At 42.4% G+C, this 19,598-nt stretch overlaps 1 protein-coding gene across 5 annotated transcripts in view; it reads left to right on the top strand.

Annotated features, from left to right (window-relative positions):
• The window catches only part of man1a2 (mannosidase, alpha, class 1A, member 2), a 184,953-nt gene extending 165,692 nt beyond the window's left edge, over window positions 1–19,261 (top strand). For 4 of the 5 annotated variants that reach the window (XM_030080339.1, XM_030080338.1, XM_030080337.1 and 1 more), the window contains 2 exons: window positions 10,905–11,020; window positions 12,683–19,261. In XM_030080339.1, the coding sequence (XP_029936199.1) occupies window positions 10,905–11,020; window positions 12,683–12,818 (252 nt within the window). In that variant the 3' untranslated portion in view covers window positions 12,819–19,261. Of the gene's footprint in view, window positions 1–10,904; window positions 11,025–12,682 lie in introns of those variants that run through there. The other variant, XM_030080340.1, reaches the window with a different exon arrangement.
• Window positions 19,262–19,598: the final 337 nt, after the last annotated feature.

The raw sequence follows: 19,598 nt of genomic DNA, 5'->3' as shown, positions 1-19,598 counted from the left end.
TCACACAGTGAACAATGTGCAGGGTTGGAGTTACTGCTCACCAACAGTCTCAGCCATCTTGTTAACTTGTTATGTGTTACATTTAATTCAGTAAACACATGGATGTTTAAAAACGCTTTACACAGCATCTTTAATGGGGAGCTGACACTTATTTTTCAGGCAGGAGTGTTTTCTGAAGTTGAGGACAAGTCAACTTTTTAAGGAGACCATATGGCGTCAGTTGTGTTTTTTGTAAGCTGAGGAGGGGTTCCAAACTACACGGGGAGCTGACATTTTATGACGACAGCAAGCAGAGCAAAAATGGAAAAAGTAGCTATAGAAACACTGAGGTGAAACAAGTGCAGTGAGTCGGGAAGCCATCCTTCAACCAGCCGACTGGGCCTCAGGCCACCTGTGGCAGCAAGTAACACAGCTTAATCCTTGCCAGCTCCAGGGATGCTGTTTTGTACCTAACCCTGAGCTCTGACCTCTTGAGGGGAGAGCGGGAGAAACAAGAACTTTACTCCAGGATTCAATCAAATATCGCATTAAATTGTATGTATTGTCCGCCTGCGATGAAAAGTGCAGGCACCGTGTAGTAATGCTGGCCTTGATTCAAAGATGTCTTTGAATCTAAAGCTCACTGTAACACACTGTAAGTTAGGTGTCTTAATTGGTCTTTTTCAAACTGTCAAACCATGAAAAAAGAGAAATGAATATTTAGTCCTTTAGTCCTTTAAAGTTGCCTGTATTGCAAAAAAGTGAATCGCAAATAAATGGGAGAAAAACATTTAGCTCGTTTTAATTGATTTAATTTGCATGGGAATAAAACAGGTGATAAAACCATGGTGAATAAATCAAAAGAGAGGAGAAAACAAATGACAAAGTTGTGCACGTGAGATAAAAATAATATGCCAAGGGGTTTATAAAAGCAAAGAAGTGCAGATAAAAGTGGAGAAAACCGTTTAAACCATTTAAAACCATGCATCTTAAGATAGTTGATGGACCCAATCATACTGTTCTTCCTCCCGCCAAGTTAATGTAATTTTCTCCTTAATTATTAGCTCATTGGATTGTATGTCCTCAGTTCTTCTCCAAAAGTATTGCTCAGTAAAGGAAATTTGGTTTACAGACAGGGCTTACAGTAAAAGACAGAGTAATACATAACCAAAACAATAAAAAAACAATAAAATACCTTACATAAAAGCACAATAAAGCCTATTATATGAGGCATAATGGGCTTTATGGCGTATTTCTGAGCAGGGGGTTATTTGGAGCAGGGGCAGCAATAGCCTCAGGCTTAGAGGCTGGGACCGTCCAGCCAGAGAAATCAGGTTTGTAAAAATAAAAGAAACACTTTTTATCTTCCTCAGCAGATACTGCTGAGATGACCACTAGCAAGGCCCTTAACCTGTAAAAGCTGCCTTGGTGGCTGAGGTTTACTGGAAAGCTCACACGTTGTCAGTGCGTGGACACGTGAAACCTTTCTTTTAGACATTCACTTGTCAGTGTAGAAAGGCTAAAAATCATGTGCTTGATACTAGGGATCGAGCAATCATTATGGCTGATATTCACAATTTATCAGTTTTGATTCACATGATGGCTGATATAAAATCCACTCACCCTCTACATCTGAAAGACAGCGTTTTCATTATTTTCATTATTTTACTGGCTTTATTTGTTTTTGCTTAAATACTGTTAAGGCATGTTTGAAGTTACTTTAAAAGCCTTTCACAAGCATACTTACATGTATATAGCTAAAGTTCTGGTACGTTTTTTGGTAATTTGTTCATCACCTTTTTCCCATTTATTTATCTGTTTATTTATTCATTTATTTATTGATTCAACTGAATTCAAGTGAATTCGCTTAGTTTTCAAAGGTTTAATTAAATTTTATATAAAGAAAAAAAAATGTACTTCATGTACAAAGTTAAGTGCCTACAGGCAAAGCACTGCAGTTTTTGTTTTGAGGAGCTACTTATTTACTGTGTCTTCGACTGTGAGCTCCATACTTTATTTTTAAGTGAATGTTAATCAATCATTTGTTAATTCAAAGCAAGGTTTGTCTTGGTGTTTCTGATACTGTAAATTTTGACACTGAAATTTTCGAATTTACTGCAAATGAATATCAACCCTAAATGTAAATTAAGGGTGTCCTGGTTTACTAATATCAGCCCTTAAAGAATGGGTTGATCCCACAGGTTGAGGCGGCGTGGTTCAAAACTCAAGTTTCTTCTTTCTCCTGATTACCTGCTGCATGTCACACTGAAAGTATTGAGACAGTGAGCCAAGAATATGGACCCTCCATTGAACTCTGAACTAGGATAAATCCAACCTCCTCCATGGAAACGTACAAAGGAACGCCAGTTAACTTGGAATTCCAAGTTGTAATTATGGAGATATGTAAACTGAATATCCATATATGATGTCACTACAAAATGGAGGACAAGATAGTCAGCAATAAACAAACATTTTCTCTGACTGGACCTTTATTTGAAAATATGTTCCACTTCAGTCTAGCGCCCTCTGTAGTCTTCACTTTATGTTGATATAGATTAATGGCAGTGTGTGCTTTTAATCTGATGATCAATCCTAGCAGCAGCAGTGAAGATGACAGCTAACATCAGCGGCTAACGTTAGCTGTTGTCATTGATTCCAGTTAGCAAGTCACTTGCTGCCAGTGGACTGATCAGTGTTTTTCTCCCACAAGTTGAATTGGCAGCCATCTTTGAGGAACTGAATAACTTTATTGATACTTTGATTGTGACAAAACAAGTGACTGTTCACGTTCTTACGTGGATCTCTGCGTCATGGTGTGCATAGCCCACAGCAACAACAAAGGGGACAGTCAAAGTTAACACATGAAATTAATTAAAATTGCTGGCATGGTGCTTAAGTTATTAAAACGTGATAGGAAGCGAAGTCATCCCCTGTTTCAGGCTAAATTTAATATTAGCTAATTAGATGTCAACTAATCCTAAGTAGCTTCATTATTGAATAATCTCATGGCAATGCCACCAATAACTTACCAGTTAAGGTTCATGTACTCTGAAAACCAACATTTTTCGACTCAAAATCAAAAGCTGCAAGACTGCTTTTAGAAAGCTTTTATTTATTTTCTTGTGAAAACATGTTTCCGTCAGCTGTGCATCAGGCTGAGGTTTGTTCAGCCAAGTAAAACAAATTTTTCAACCTACATGGTGACATCAGTGAACGTTACAGCTGTTGTCCTGGCAAGGGAAACCACCCGGATATACTCTGATTTGCTGTGAACCACAGGCCCATGCTGATTCCTCCCAGTTCAGTTTCTGTGGTTTTGCTGTCTTCTTGCGGGTGTCCATGACGTTTGCAGTGGAAGCTGCAAGTTGGAATATTCTACAGTCAGTTGAATTTATTCGTCCTGTTTGCTGCCGTTCCAGCTACAACATAACTTTGAGTTAAAGGATGAGTCTGAGTCCAAAGGTCACTGGGAGTCATTGTGGGCCTTTATTTGTCTCTGTCTGTTAAAAGCATGGCTGTTTTCATCACACTTTCCCTGTACTATATGCTTTTAACTGAGCATCATCCACAGGCCACAGCCTCACGGCATGGGGCTGATTTCTGACTCACCCGAGGTCATGAAACCAAACTTCTGCAGGTAACTTTTTTGCCCTCAGCACCAGGCAGCATCTGTCTGGTGAAAATGAAGACATGAAGGCACAAAGTTGTTTCAGAGTTAGAGTTTGAAGTAATAGTAGCCACTCTCCCAGTGATTCTCTTGTCGACCCTGCGGCAGGTTTGAAAGGGATGAGAGGGCAGAACACGTCAATTTGCCTGAAATGAATGTTTGAGGGCTGCGTGTGTGGGCAGCTGGCACTGTAGATAACCAGTGTTGTTATTGTTATTTGTGTGTGTTTGTGTGAAGTGTGCATTAGTGTGATCATGTAGGCGGTTGAGAGAGCTGCTTAGTTTTTCAGGTGTTATTAGTTATTTATTCCCTTGTGTTGTTTTAATATGAAGTGTTTTATTAAAGGAGATGAAAAATTTCACTCCCGGATCAGAGAGCCTGTCTTCTGTGCAGTGGTCTCTGCCTCTCAATCAGCCTGCTCATCATTCTTTCTTTCACTTTTTCATCCTCGCCTGTTTCTTTTTTTCTGTAAATCTCCTTGTACCGCTTTTTCTCTCATTTTTAAGCACTGAAACTTTGCATGGGAGTGAGTGCGTACGTTCTCACAATAGGCAACCTTGTGCATTTGCATTCGACGGCGTGTGCCCCCAGCAAGCACCGAGTGTGTGTATGTTTATGATAATGTGTGTTTGTGCTGTTGTTGACATTGGAGATGGCTGTTGATGAAGGGCTGTTCATACTGCATATACAGTTTACTGATACCTTTTTGATAATGTTGCCACTAGTTCATGCTGTGTACATATTTCTTATTTTCTGTGGGGGTCCATATTATGTGTTGTTTATCCATTCCCACAGTGGAGTCCACTGCCAGGAACTTTGTTTTCATCATTTTTCAAAAACAAACACTATTACGTTTACTCAGCTGATACTTCTTATTAAAGAATACATTATTTAAAATCAATACAAATGTAAATTTTTAGATGTTTAAGAAATTTTCACAGCAAACCTGTCGGTATACCATTTGTTAAGGTTTTCTCAAATTTTTGAAACATCATTAGTGATTAAATCACTTTTGTCATTTATTATGGAAAAGTCCCAAATATTTGCTGATTGTTTTCCTTACTCACTTCCCATCAGATTTAAGTTTATTTTTCACACTTCATACGCTAAATGATTGATTGATCACTTGAAAATGAATCAATAAATTGAAAATGAAAATAATTTTAGTTGCAGCCCTAGATATCATTTATTCCATTCAAATACTAGCACATGTATTCTCCTAAAACAGTGTAAATTGTTATGGTCTTTGTACAACTAATACCAGATACTGACTAAAGTAATATGGTCCTCTGTGCATTTTTGTTGGTGCTGATTGTGTTTCTGGAAGAGAAGCCAGCAACCAGTTGCACCTAAATGGCACCTAAATTTTTCTAAGGGGTCAGTGCAATACCTGATAGGCAGGTTTTCACAAATCATGTCATTTTCATCCAAAGTAGGACCAATATGGGATAACACAAACTCACCATGCCATCTGAAGACCAGTACATCAGTATGACTTTACAGACTGGGCAGCATCTGCGACCAAATTGCACAGCCAGCTGAATTGATGACACCCTTTAAAACTGCAGCCAAAAGACAATGGTCAAACTGCGGCCTTAATGGAGGAGTAGCAGGTTCCAAACCACTTCTCCAGCAATAAAACAAATCTAAACAGGAGATGGCCGCATGAGAGCTTAATGCAACAGTGCAGAAAACCTACATTTAAACATGGTGGTGCTTTGCCTATTCCAGAGCTGGTGACTTGTGCAGGACCAGCTACAAGTCTGTAAAATAGTGGAACTATTGAACTGTTGTACAAACGTTTCTTCTGGCTTAAAGCTGTTTGGAGTTTGTTTGGAGGATTCACTCTCAAGCAGGACAAAGCAATGCCAGGTCCATCTGAGGTCCAGGGAAAAGCCAGTAGTGCTGACATGCATGGCTTTCCCTGTACAGACTCTAGTCTGGGACCAAAAAAGGAAAAGACAAAACAACCTGGAATATCACAGGACACTCTCTGGGGTATTTTAAAATGTGAAGTCATAACATGAAATCTCATATTCTGCCAGAACTAGAGTAGAAGCGAGACATTACAAACTGAGGTTAAGTTAAATGGTAGATAGCATAGATCCACCCCTTGTAAACGGCCACACCCACATTTTTGAAATACGTCGCAAATCCTGAGGTCTGGATTTGGTCTCGATGCCGATTGATTTACTAATCAACAAATTCTCTGATGCCGCCTTCACAGCTCGCACTGAGAAGTCTTGAAGAGTTGTGATGCTACTGACAGCAAGCTAAACCTGTGTGGGATGTGGGATTCATGGGCTCTGGAAACAAGGCTAAACGTTGGCCATACCAAATATTTAGACATTTTGACAAAACATTTTGACTGTTAGTCTTCATAAAAGAAATATTTCACCAAAAATTGATTTGTTTTTGATAAATAGTGACAGAGTTCCTGGTGGTAGATTCAGGCTATGTTTAAATACTGTAAGCGATGTCTAAGTGAAAACTGTCAGTAAACCCATACATGTTACATTTTCTCCTACTCCTATGAATGGACAAGCACTACACAGTGGCTGATGTCACTGATGCAGTCCTCTCTGGTTGTAGTCTGGGAATGAAGTATCACCGCCTGTTGGAGCGTTGTTGCATATTTCTCTTCTAGACCTTGGCATCACCTTCATCTTTTATTTATTTATTTAATTGTTTGTTTTATTTTACATCTTGCTTTTGTCCTTGTTTTTTGCCTTTCTTTCTCACTCCATTTTTGTCTTTCTCACACACACACACACACACACACACACACACACACACACCTGGGGCTCTGTGTGTATGTTGCCTCAAAGCTCAGACCCCCACCCCACCCCCCTGCCTTGCGCCGCCTTATATTCCAGCTGTATCCATTTGGTACCAAAAATACACAAACCAGCCTGAGCTCATTCTCTGTTCGTCACGCTGCTTCTCTCTGTGGAAGCATCAGTAGCAGCTCACTTTTACCTAAGGAGAAAGTGTGTGTATGATTGTGTGTTCAGTGTGTGTGTGTGTCTGTTCAGTTTGTGTAAGCCAGGACCAAGGTGGTGTAGTTGTTTTCATCTTTGGAAAGGAAAAACAGAGAGTCACTGACAGAGGGGCGAAGGGGCAGAGAGAGGCGAACGCACTCTTCTGTGACTGATCTGTCTTTGTGTGTGTGTGTGTGTGTGTGTGTGTGTGTGTGTGTTCAGCCCTCTTGGTGATGATCATCTGTGTTTGTATGGGTTTTACCAGTTAAAAGGGCTGCCAGTGAGGGTCCTGTCTTTGCCTGCCATCTTTTCCCCTTTTGATTTTTTTCTCCTTTGTGTTTTGATTCTTTTTCAAGGATCATATAAAGAAGGAGCCAACAAAATGTCATAGTGGCAGTGTTCCAAACTCACACTGGGGCCAGACTGTTGTGACTGTTGAAGTCGACGGCGTGACGCAAAATTTAAAAGTCAAGCACAAAAACAGTACATCGTACAGAACAAAACTGCAAAAATGTGTAGCTTAATTAATTAAGATTGCATCTTTATCAGCCAAGTAGCAAATTTTCAATACCTCTTAAGATAAAGGGAGTTTCATGTAGCCTTCAGTGTTGAAAGTGCATTAAAGCCCTGTTGATTACAAATTGATTTGCTCTTGCATTTTGCCTGTGTGTGGACCGTGACTTAATGACTGAGGACAAACGTGCACCCTGAGGACTGACCAGTTGAGAACCACGGCTCACCTGCACGCTCCCATTTTCTCTTCCTCTCCCTCTGTCGTTCTCTCTCTACCTTTCCCTCATACACACATGTACACACACACACACACACACACACACATCTATTTCCACACATAACACCTGAGGCCCTTCTGGATGTTGCCTCAAAGCTCAACTGCTCTCTGTGTCTATCTCACACACAAACACACACACACACACACACACACACTCCCTATACCCCAGCTGTATCCATCTGGTACACCAAACAAGCCTCTTGTTTGTCACGCTACCTCTCTCCGTGGAGGCCATTAACACGCCCTGGCTTTTACCTAGAGAGAAAGGGAGAGAGAGAGTGAAAGAGAAAGAAAGTGCATGCTTGTACTGCCTGCACCTTTATTGTTGGTGTGTGTGTCGGCCTGCACCTGTACCCATATGAATTTGTGTGCGTGCGTGCATGCGCACATCCGTTTCCCTACCACCTGTACCTATGTGAGTGTGAATGCCCATGTCTGCACCACCTGTGTGCTTACATCTACGTGTGTGTGTTTTCCTCTTGGTGTGTGTGTGTGTGTGTGTGTGTGTGTGTATGGTGGAGGCGGGCCCAGCTGCTGTACTGTGAAATGAGGCCCTCACTCAGCAGCTGCCTACATACTGCTCCTCCTCCTGCAGGTAGACCTTTTATTAGATTATTTATTTGCACAGATGGCCACAAGACAACTGTGTGTGTGTGTGTGTGTGTGTGTTGTATATTTCTGGGTGCAGTGGCCACAAACTGGGTATAACCTAATAAGAAGCTGTGCATATAAGGTGTTTGTGGTTTCGGTTAAACCACTGAATGTGTGTAAGCGAACAGACGGGGGAAGTGTGTGCGCATGCACACTTGATTGATTGGTGTGTGTGGTTTTCTTTATTTCCGTGGTTGTGTGTGTGTGTGTCACAGGATGTATACAACTTGGGGTTTATGTATCTGAGAGTTCTGAGTGTGTGTATGTGTGTGTGTGTGTGTGTGTGTCTGTGTGTGTGTGTGTGTGTGTGTGTGTGTGTGTGTGTGTGTGTGTGTGTGTGTGTTGCCTGGTGGTTTCGGGACACTGCGGTGTAGATGCAGAAGGACAAACACACACGTCAGACGCAGCAGCCCATGAATAACAGGAAATGCAGTCCAAACTCCTTGTGACGGAAATATGCTGACAGCAAAACGTTCCCGCTGGGACACCATGGGGGGAGGGAAAGGTGTGTGTGTGTGTGTGTGTGACAGAGAGAGAGAGAGAGAGAGAGACTTAAAGACAAGGACAGATAATGCATTCAATTACATGCCTTGATAGTGAAATTTAGTGATAAGGCACGAGCCGGGACATGGTGCAGCCATTTTTATGGAGGCACAAATTCACACTAACATGTCCTCAGTGCTGGGCGGTCAGGGTCAGGCCGACATCACCCATGAAACTTTTTCATACAGCTTAGTTGCATTTTGAGTTGTCAGTTGCATTATGTTCACAGTTTCACTAAATATTTTAAAATGCATTCAAAACTACAGGCAACAACCAATGATATTAATGAGCGAAGATATGGTACCTCCTTATTACTTACTTTTTCATCTATTTGACTTGAAATCTATTTGAGATTTAATTGAAACATGTACAGTAGACCTTGTAGCTAAACAGTGTTATTAAGTTTACAAATAGCACTGAGTACGAAAAGAGTAAAAAAAGGTGTTGTGAGCTGGTTTTGTTGACCTGGTAATGCTGGATGGAAAAAAGAGGAGGAAGTCAGTTTGAACAGTGTACATGTATATGTACACTTTATCAGGAGGTAAGACCTATACACAGCATATATACAGTAACTGTATACATGCAATTTGCAGATTCGCTAGCTCATTTTAGCTAAAATATGAGAGGGCTGGATTATGGATCTCTTGCACAATGTGAGTCACCTGGTCTTGATATTACAAAGGAAGAGCAGAGGGTTGGTATTGCTGAAAATATACTTTTTCCAGATATTTTTCTCTATTTTGTATGGCTTAACATCTAAATTGCTATTGTTCATGTAGCACACAAATTTAATTTGTTTTTCAAAATCAGATTTTGGGCTGACTTGGCTACAGCAACAAGTTACAAGCAAGAAAGTGCTGCAGTTTCTTCTGGTTATTATGTGATGCATTTTCTAGACACAGTGCAGAACACCTTTATATGAGAGGAGATATGAAATCGAAAGCCCTTCTAGGGACAGGTGCTGTAAAAGAATGTGTTTATTTGGCCTGGCCCATCACTCTCTCGCTGAATCTCCTCCATGTTTGCTCCTCTGGTTGATGGATTTGACGTCAGATACACGTTGCATGCAAAGTGACAGAGAGAATACTTGAAATCTGATCTGAGTGATCAGGCTGAGCTGCATTTTCAGAGATCCAGCACATTTCAAACCACGTAGGAATCTGTTTAAATCTGATCTGAAAAGAGAAGATCTCATGTGTGTGTGTGTGTGTCTGTCTGTCTGTCTGCCCTCTTGCAGGAGACATCATGTAAATTATGTCCTACAGGAGAAATCCTTTGTGCACTTTTGGCTTTCCTCCCTCCTAAAAATTACAATACATAACTTTCTGATGTTTAAAAAATATTTGTCATTTTGTAAATTTCATTTATACACCTAGTGCATTTTCAGCTGTTTAAATTATTCCATGTTGCTCATTTAATTCTGTTGGCTTTCTTCCATTTTAAACTGTGACAGTTAAACTTTTAACTGTCTAACACTAAACACAGACTCTCAGTATCGTGACAGCACTTAAAAGGCACAATTCCAAAGAAAAGGATCTATTTTTACAGCGCTGCTATTTCGCTAATTGCACACAGAGAAATAAGAAGGCAGAGGAAGTCAGAGCAAAAGGACAAATTTAGGAAGGTTCAATTAAGTCTCTTTCTCTTGTTTCTTGAGAAAACCCAGCAGATGAAGTTGCAAGACAATCTAATTAGGAGTGTCTTGTGCAAAGAAGACCCCTGCGAGTCCGCCCGACCTCCACCAGTGTTCCCTAAATGCACCAAAGCCTCGCTAACAGAAAAACGTACTTTGTCATCATGCCATCGCCTCCCTCCGAATTTGTCGAAGTGCTCTTTGTAAGGTTGCTTTGTATCGGGGGAAAAAAACTAAAATGCAAATTTCGGGGCAAGGCGCTTGTGGTAATCTCCTTGGTTTTTTCTGTTTTTTTTCCGCCTGTTTCTGCAGCCCCTGATTCCTGTATTTGTCTCCCCAGGACTTGCTCTAATCTGTCACAAGCAAAGAAATTAATTATAGCATGCTTTTGTAAGCATATTAAATTTTTTTGTCCCCTCCCTCCTCTTCCTTTCTCTGCCATTTTTCCTCTTTCTTTCCTTGAATCCTTCTTTCCTTCTCTTCCCCCTCCTTGCCCTTCTGCCCTCTCCTCTCATGCCCCCCCCCCTTGCTTTCTCCTTGCCACAACCCTCTTTTCCCCTCTCCTTACCTCTTTCCTGTCTTATTTTTTCACCTTTTCTTCCTCCTTCTCCCTCCTTTTTCCCCTCTCTCTCCCTCTCTCCCTCTCTCTCTCTCCTACAGGCTATAGATAAGTACTGCAGGGTGAGCGGAGGCTTCTCAGGGGTGAAGGACGTCTACTCCTCCAACCCCACCTATGACGACGTTCAGCAGAGCTTCTTCCTGGCCGAGACACTCAAGTAAGAAAACGCTGACTGGTTGATTGATTGGTCCAGTGCCTTGATCCGTCAGCTGATTGGTTATTTCATTAGCTGGATCTCTGATTAATGTGATGATTGGTTGTTGGTTGGTTGTCCAGCCGGTTTGCTAAATTGATCGTCAGACCTGTCATCCAAAACTGAGCAAGAGTTTGACCCAAGTATTTTATTACTTTCTTTATTTGAACAATGAAAAGTGAAATGGGTTCCACTTTACAGTCGCTCTGGTAACTTGCCTGTTCCCCAGTGTAAAATTATTCTAAGATATATGCAACAAAATTCTCTGTGAAATCCACTCAGTTGTAACAACACGATCACTACATAACACGTATCTGTACAGTGTAATTGATTGCACTTGGTTTATGCATTGGCAACATTTGAAGGACATAAAGGACCATTTTTTTGCATTTTGCATGTTTAGCATAATTTCTACAAAATGTATATACTTGATGTTTCTTCAGATTTCTAGTAGTAAATGGGTAAAACATTGAAAATCACTGGTACAGTCCTTAAATGCAATAACTTGTGCACATACATTACTGTAGCACCATCCTCAAATGATTCTACATCGACCCCCTGAAGAACCATTCAGATATGTACATCATGCTCTAAATCACCACAATTGCGAGTTTTTAAGGAGTTTTACTAGGTTCTTTGTTCTGATTGTCAGTTTTATCTACATTTGAACAAATCACGGGATTCTTCTACGTACAAACCATTCCCCTAACCAAAGAGCCATTGTTTTCTGTCTGTACAGTTACCTTCCTGAAATAGAGTTTCATAGGGTTTCAAACAGGTTAATGCACTGGCGGAAGACTGTTGGACCTTGTTAAATACGTTGATATTTATTTGGAGTCCTTTGCTCTGGCCACACTGTGCAGACACCTTGCTTCAAAGGCAGCAGCTACAAGACATTTTGAGAGGGATCAGAGCAAAGGGCAGTTCTCCTGTCTCTGTGGTACATCATGTTCATCAGCGGCTGATGGGAGAGGAGGCTGTGAGACCAGACTGGAAGCCTGCAGGGGGAAACAGAGGACTAACGCAGCCCTCTGTCTCCCCCTGCTGGCGGCTCTTTAATATTTTTTCTCCTGCTGGCTATATACAGCTTTGTGGGGAAATACATTGCATACAACAGTTAAATTTAGCCATCCAGTATGATAGGTTAAAGATGCATTTGAATTGTTCTGGAAGCTAACATAATATAAGACTAAGTGAGCTTTATTGCTCCTCATGCCGGCTCTTGTCAGCTAGTTAGCGGTCCTTCATTCTCCTCTCTGTGTTTTATTTAAATGTGTCTGAAATTACTGCTCCCCAGGCACCAGATGCCAGTAAAATATGTGTTTGGCAGATAAATCTGTAAAGGTCATCTGCCACGTGGGCTGGTAACTTTTTGGGAAGATGACATTTAAATGCCTTGGTTATATACAGCCTTTGGTCTCTGCCTTGTTCTCGCACTTTGTCCTCAGTGGCTACCATACAGCTTCCAAACAGTTGCTTCAAAATCCTTCTTGATGAAACACAAACCTGATCGTTTTTTTGGCAATTTTAGATGATGAACTATTGTCCAAAAATACAGCTGGGACATTTAGATGAAATAAAATTTTGACTTAATTTCAGTAACTCTGTCACCCCTCTCGTTCTCAGGTATCTGTACCTGCTGTTCTCCAGCGACAACCTGATTCCATTGGAGAACTGGGTGTTCAACACGGAGGCCCACCCACTCCCTGTCCTCCACTTGGGCAACATCACCCTGCCGGGCAGCGAGCCGGCCCAGCGGTAGACAGACAGACAGACAGACAGGCCCTCTTTTCCTCCACCACAGCACCAGGGGACGCCACCCTGCCTGCCACCCACCCACCCACACTGGACAAATATTACATTCAGCTCTATGGACTCGTACTGCTCTCACACTGCAGAGATGGAATGGAGGAGACTGAGAGAGCACCCGCCCCCACCCCACACACACACACACACACACACACACACACACAAGCACACACAGACACACACACAGACCACTGCAGAGTGGAGAGGACTTGGACATGTTAACTCTCTCTCCCTCTCCTGTTCTTTCTTGTTTTCTCTCTCTCTGTCCATCTCTCTACTCATTATCAGGACGGTGGGTGTGCTGCTCAGCCATGTGATTGGCTGGGGTTTACTCTATTTTTCTTTTTCCCCCCGAAGGACCGAGCTCCAATCAGGAGGCTTGATTGAGTTTTGTTTTTTTGTTTGTTTTGTTTTGTTTTGTTTTTGACCAAACTCTTCTCCGGTACAGACTCTGAAGCTGAAGCTGGGAGTAAGTACGGAGATTTGTGAAGGAACACAGCCAGACAGCTAGACACTGTACTGATGGAAAGTGTATTTTTTCCAGGCAGACAGACTTGAGGACTCTACAGGGTTTGTTGATGAGGTTTTTTTTTTTTTTCTTTGCTTTTATCTACTGGACAAATCCTCAATGGGGACACAGGGTTGAATCATAACCCTTTGCTTCTTCCCGCCTCGACAAGACCAGACCCACTCTCACCCCCAGCCCCGCCTCCTGTTTACTCTTCATCAGACAAACTTTGACCTGGAACTGTTATCGGCTTGTCGCTTTGTGAGCAGGGAGGCAGGGGGGCAGCAGCTAAACAAGTCCCTGCCTCCGGATCCCCCGCCCCCCCCTTCCCCTTTTCAAAAAAGTGGACCGCTGTAAATGGAACAGTAACGACGTGAGGATCCCATCCTCGCCGCTCCCCACCTCGACGGCTCTCCAGTTTCTCTCGACGTCACCGAGCCCCAGCACCAGCCATTCTCTTTCCCAACCATTCTGCTGCTACTTAATTGGATGCTGCTTCTTTCTCTTATCCTTCAACCTTTTTCCAGTCACACCATTCCAAGATTCCTTTCCGGCTGTTGTCGTCCACACTCATGAGCTATTATTTCCTGCTTCTTCCATCCCCAGATTTGGTTCTTTTTCTTCACAAAGCCACAAACATCATTTTCTTGTCGTACTGGCACATTAAGAGTCGAGGCTAGAACCGGTATTGCTCATGTATGAGTATATGTGTGTGTATGTGGTGGTTTAAATAACCCCTGCTGTAAATCAGTCGATTGTGCACTTTGTTTGGGACGACTGCGAAGAGGAGAGCAATTTTGTAGCACTGAAAGAGCAAAATAAATGAAGCCCTTCCTATGTCTGTCTGTTGAGCTTCCTCACCACATATTCACTCTAAAGCCACCTTTATTTGTTGGACTCTGTTGCCTAAATGTAAGTCACATAAACTCAACATGTGGTTGGAAATCTCACTGTGGCTCATCTTTGGGTTGTTCCTAGCCAGCAGCTCACTTTTTTCCACAGTCCATTTCTCCTGTGTCTACTTGCGCTCTTAATCCCCCCTCGTCTTCTGCCTCCTTCTATCTCAGTCTCCCTCTCAGCTTTCCTGTCCACCTTAAGACGTCAAAAGCAGTGAGGGCCTTTAGTCTCAGGGTTCCTACACAGGTCTGGCAAGCCAAGAACAGTATGGAAAATAAATTTGATCATTTCCCAGTCTTAAAAAAGTTTGCGAATTGCCCAGAAACTATGGAAAAATATTGTTCTAAAGATCAGATACACATTTGACTTGACCACTGTCGTTTTGCATTGTTATTTATTGTAGCGAAGAATAGCATCAGTCATACATCATTTTGACTTTGTTGACATTTGTATTACCTCGTCACCGTAGTACGTACATCATATTAAAAACCCGCCAGAACCTTCAGATCCAGTCAAGAAATATACGTCTGGAAAATGGAATTTGGAAACCGGTGAGATGGAGGAACCCTGATGACTGCGTGTCTGTTTCAAATCCTCTGCTGAGTCTTAAACATTTCTCCTCATCTTGTAATGGTTTGACCATAGCCTGAACTTTCAACTCTATCAAGGGCTGAAACAGGAAATTCCTCGCTCTGTCCTGTGGGATGTACAGACAGCTCGACCTTGTCCAGAAACGTCTGTACCGCCACATGCATGGCCGGCTGTCTGCAGCCACTCCATTGCTGCCCTCTGTTATCGCCCCTGTCATGAATCTTTACGGTGCATCCGAAAACCCGGTGAGGGATTTTGTTCTCTGATTCCGCGGTCACGCGAAAATACTTCGTTGCTGCTACCCAACAACGAAGACAAATTGGCTCGACCTGAAACAGACCGCTGTCCTAGATGGCACGGAGTCTTACTGAACGCTTGACCTTGGCTAAGGTTACACTTGTCCTTTCGAACCTAACATCAACATTTCATTCAATTATCCCATGTCCAGTTGTTCACTACGAAAGATTTGTAGGTCACACTTTCTTTGGATAGCTCCCTCTAGGTGCTCAACAGAATGACAAATGTTGGGGCAGGACCTTGACCAACCCGAGGGTCAGGAAGATGAGAGTATCAATGCTCTTGACTAAACCCCAGGCTCAAATCTCTGTGCACCCTGACCTCTAATGGTGAAACGTGAAAAGTGCTTGGTCTTGGGTGGCAGGTCACTACTTACTGATCTCTGGGTGGTGACATCACCTACCGCCAAATACCAAGCCCCCTGTTTTCCACCATTAGAGGTCAGGCTTCATAGATTTGGGCTCAAGGTTCGGTTAGGTGACCACATGGGACAATTTGCTTCCATGTTCTTTAATGTCTGTAGCACACATGGAAGTGGTCAGGCCTGCATTTTAAATGGAACTCAATGTATATTCTGGTCGCAATCCAGCTCCAGAGTGCTCAAAAGTAGTGTGAAGAGAAATGCAGGTTTGAGTGATGACAGCCACATGAGACACATAGCAGATATTTTTAGGATGAGTTGTGGACATGCAGCAGTGTGATCTCGTTCAGATCACATCTTCAGACTCCGACGTCAGATTTCTCATCGAAATGACAAGTGAAACCATAACCTTTAACTCAAGCCACGTGGAGTCCCCAGGAGAGTTCAAGCTAATGCTGAAAGGGGGGGACACAAAAACGGCGGCAGAGGGGAAAGAGGAGGTGTTGAGCGGAGCCAACCAGACCTAGAGTGAAGAAAAGCGGCGAGAGAAAGACCACAGGAATCCTGTTGATGTTAAAGGTCACGCTATCCCAGTGGCATTTATATAATCGCTTTGATTCCAAATAACACTTCTAGTATGAACAGAAATCAGGCAAACCACTTACTGTTGCTGCTGTAAAGCCAGTGTGGGACCTGCCACCAGCCAAATCATTGCAATGTGGTTTTTATTTAATTTCTTTGTCATGTTAGCAGATATCCAGCCACGATTTTATAACCATTCTTAAAAAAAAAAAAAAAATGAAGTGGGCTGGTAAAATGATGACAGTGGACAGTAAATTTTCTTGCCGTGTGAAGCACATTTTCTTGTACTCATTCCAGTTACCACTTAATGAGGAGGAGTTTGGCTCAGTAACCTGTGCAATGACTGTACGTGTGTGTGTGTGTGTGTGTGTGTGTGTGCATGTGTGTGTAAAGGAACACGTGCGTGAGTTAAATGTTATGACATTCTCTGTGGCTGTGAGCTCATTAATAGGCCAGTTGGCCGCCTGTGTGTGTGTGTGTGTGTGTGTGTGTGTGTGTGTGTGTGTGTGTGTGTGTGTGTCTGAGAGATATGACTAGTTTCCTGACGCGTCCCGTGCTGTGTGTGTAACATGTTCAGGTGGTGAGGGGAAACTGAGAGAGGGCTGGCCTACTAAAGATGGTTTTTATGCAAGCGTTTGGGACTTAGGCTGAGGGGTAGAAGTTGCACTTGGAACCAGGAAGAATCTTCTTTTTTTTTTTTTTTTTTTAATATATTTGAGTTTGATTCTTTTTCATGCCTTATTGTCAAATGTGACGCCTTTGGCCAATACTGTGCTCTTGATTTGCTTTTGTTTGTCGTTTTTCGTTTTGTTTTATCAGACTTTTTCTAAGATATAAAGTCCTGTTCATTTTCTATTGCACAAACTTTGTCTGTCCTCTGATATACATTAACAATCACTTGGGGGGTTGGGACTTGAGACCAGGCTGCCCCACAATGGCAAATGGCAGTAACTGCTCAGAGCATCAAACTGAGAAGAAAAATGGCTTTAATTTTTTTTTTTCTGCCCAACCAAATACCATGTGATGATGTGTTGACTGACTACCAGGTAATCCTTTATCCCGCCTCCCCTCTCACTTAGTTTTGACTAACAAAAATGGCAAAATCCTCTTTTTGACCAAAAGTTACTGGCTTTTCCCGTTGTTGGGCAGCAGGGACGCTGTTCATCTTTCAGCAAAGCCATAGTGTCCTGTACATGTAAAAGGCACCGTGTGATACAGAGTTGGTTGTACCATAAATTCTGTTCATCAGCAGCTCCTCCGCCTTTTCACATCATGATTACGTGGACTGTTTTTCAGTCGGTGGAGATGGACATTGTTACGAACTGCAGGCATGACATGGACAACAGGGACCAGCCATGTCCACGCTAATCCACAGAAATGTGAACACGCATCTTTTATTTCTCCATGCTACCCCTCTGTTCACAATGAAATGGCATTGATTACGGTCCACCAATAACGGAGCTGTTCAAAAACATTTTCCCAAGTGGATGAATTTGAAAATTCTGGTTTGGCATTTGAGATTTTTCACAATGTATCACACCACAGTCACAGTTAAACAGCTTTAGAAACAGTTTTTGATTTGATATCGTAGATTTTAGGCCCCCCGATTTCAGAAAATGACGCAGGTAGCAGTTGGGGACAACCACAGCCATCACCTCAACTTTCATTTTGGTGCTTTTCAACATCGGTGCTGTCACGCTAACATCTGTTCAACATGCCGGGTTTGGTCCTCATCGCATTAGGTAGAGAAGGGAGAAAGTGGTACCACACCTGAGTTTGGTGAGGAGGAGGACAGGCTCAATTTAAGGTTTCATTTAGTTCTGTAATGATAATTGTAATGTGACAGGTTCTTCTATCTCAGAGGTCAGGCTCGGCTGCAGGTCATCAGCACTGCAGCTGGCAGGGCTTCAGGGTTTGGATCAGAGACACTTGAGCAGGGCGGATGGGGCTGGAGCCCACATTCCCCAGCCAGAAGACCACTAGGCAGCCCTGTCACCTTTTAGTTTTTATTTTTTTATTTTTTAAACATGTCACTAGAACAGCAATTGACCTTTTCTTTATCACTTTATTGTCTCTGTATTTGAAGTTTAAAGGACCATGCGGTGATTCTTCATCTTTAGCCTGTTCTGCAAAATTTCTGCTAAACCTTTCCTAAAGCAAGCAGTCGCATGTTCCTCCCATTTCTCCTGCTGTTAGTTTCCATTCATTCATACAGCCAGTTATCATTTCAATTTCTGTGGTTTATGATTGTTGACGACTTTGTCTGTCACGGAAGCAGAACATTATGAGGTGGCTGTTTCAACCAAAAATTCAAATTTGAAAATCAAGGTATTTTGAATAGATGTGGTGAAATCTCTGGTATCCCCGCATGATTTGCAAAATGCTTTATTGCGATGTAAAATGTGGGTAAACTGTAAATGGGCCAAGGATTGAAAATCACTGGTATGTCCTCTTAACTAGTACCGCTTTCCTGAGTTAGCAGTGCATTTTCTCCAATTCCAACATTGATCTGAGCTCACCAATCATGTGCCAGTCATCATATGAAATTGTTCCCACCCCAGCCGACCTAAACACTGTAGCCTTTGCAGAAGCTTCACTTTTTGCAGAGTTGTTACACCTCCGCTGCTTTTTTGCTCCACCTCAAAGAAGACTTACTTGGAAACGCCTCTTTCTAATGCGGTTTGGACAAGCGGAGGCTTCTGCATTGGCTACAAATGTACATACGTGGTATTTGTGGGGACCCACCCCACCTCACTCCTCCTCAAGTCCCACCACCTTTCTCCAGCCTCCATCCAACATGTTGTCCATCTTTCTGTCCTCATCTCTATCCAAACTCTGGTGGCTTCCATTGTTGCAATCTACCGTTACAGTCCAACATCAAGTCTCCTGCCCCAGCCCCCCCTAGTCCCTGACATCACACTGACATCATGCTGACATCATCACCTGCATACGAATAGGAAGGGAGCCCAGGCGAAACCCGGGCCTCCCCCAAGTCGCTGGGAGCGATGTTGATTTTGAAAATCAAGTGTTCTGTATTTGTATTTTTACTGAAGTAAAAAAAAAAAACAACAAAAAAAAAACAACAACAACATGTAAATATGTTTAAAAATGAGACACAAATTCAATAAAGATGTTATGAAAAGTGAACAGAATTTTAAAACCTAGTGTCGGTGTCTTTGTTGAACTCGGTGGTTCCCTTTGCAGCAGCGGCCGTTCAGAACGAGCCGCAGGCTGATTTACAGGAAACTGTCACTGTGTGAAGCTCGCTGTTAATCTTCCCATGACTTTTGGCAGCAGAGTTTAGGACAGTGCAGTTTAATCTGGTTCAAGAGGCACATCAGAAAAATCAATAGCACTCATAAATCCTCTAGTGCATAAATACCGTGATTGGAGATTAACTACGTCCTCAATACCTGGTGAGTTATTTGTGTTTTAAAGGTCACATTCAGTTTTTCCGGCTTGTTTTCAAATACAAATCGGCTCCAGACCGGCAGAAT

The sequence above is a fragment of the Myripristis murdjan genome, chromosome 21 (assembly GCF_902150065.1).
Source record: "Myripristis murdjan chromosome 21, fMyrMur1.1, whole genome shotgun sequence".
NCBI classification, from domain to species: Eukaryota; Metazoa; Chordata; class Actinopteri; order Holocentriformes; family Holocentridae; genus Myripristis; species Myripristis murdjan.
Note: the sequence above shows the minus strand (reverse complement) of the source record. Positions and strands in the feature narration are given on the sequence as shown.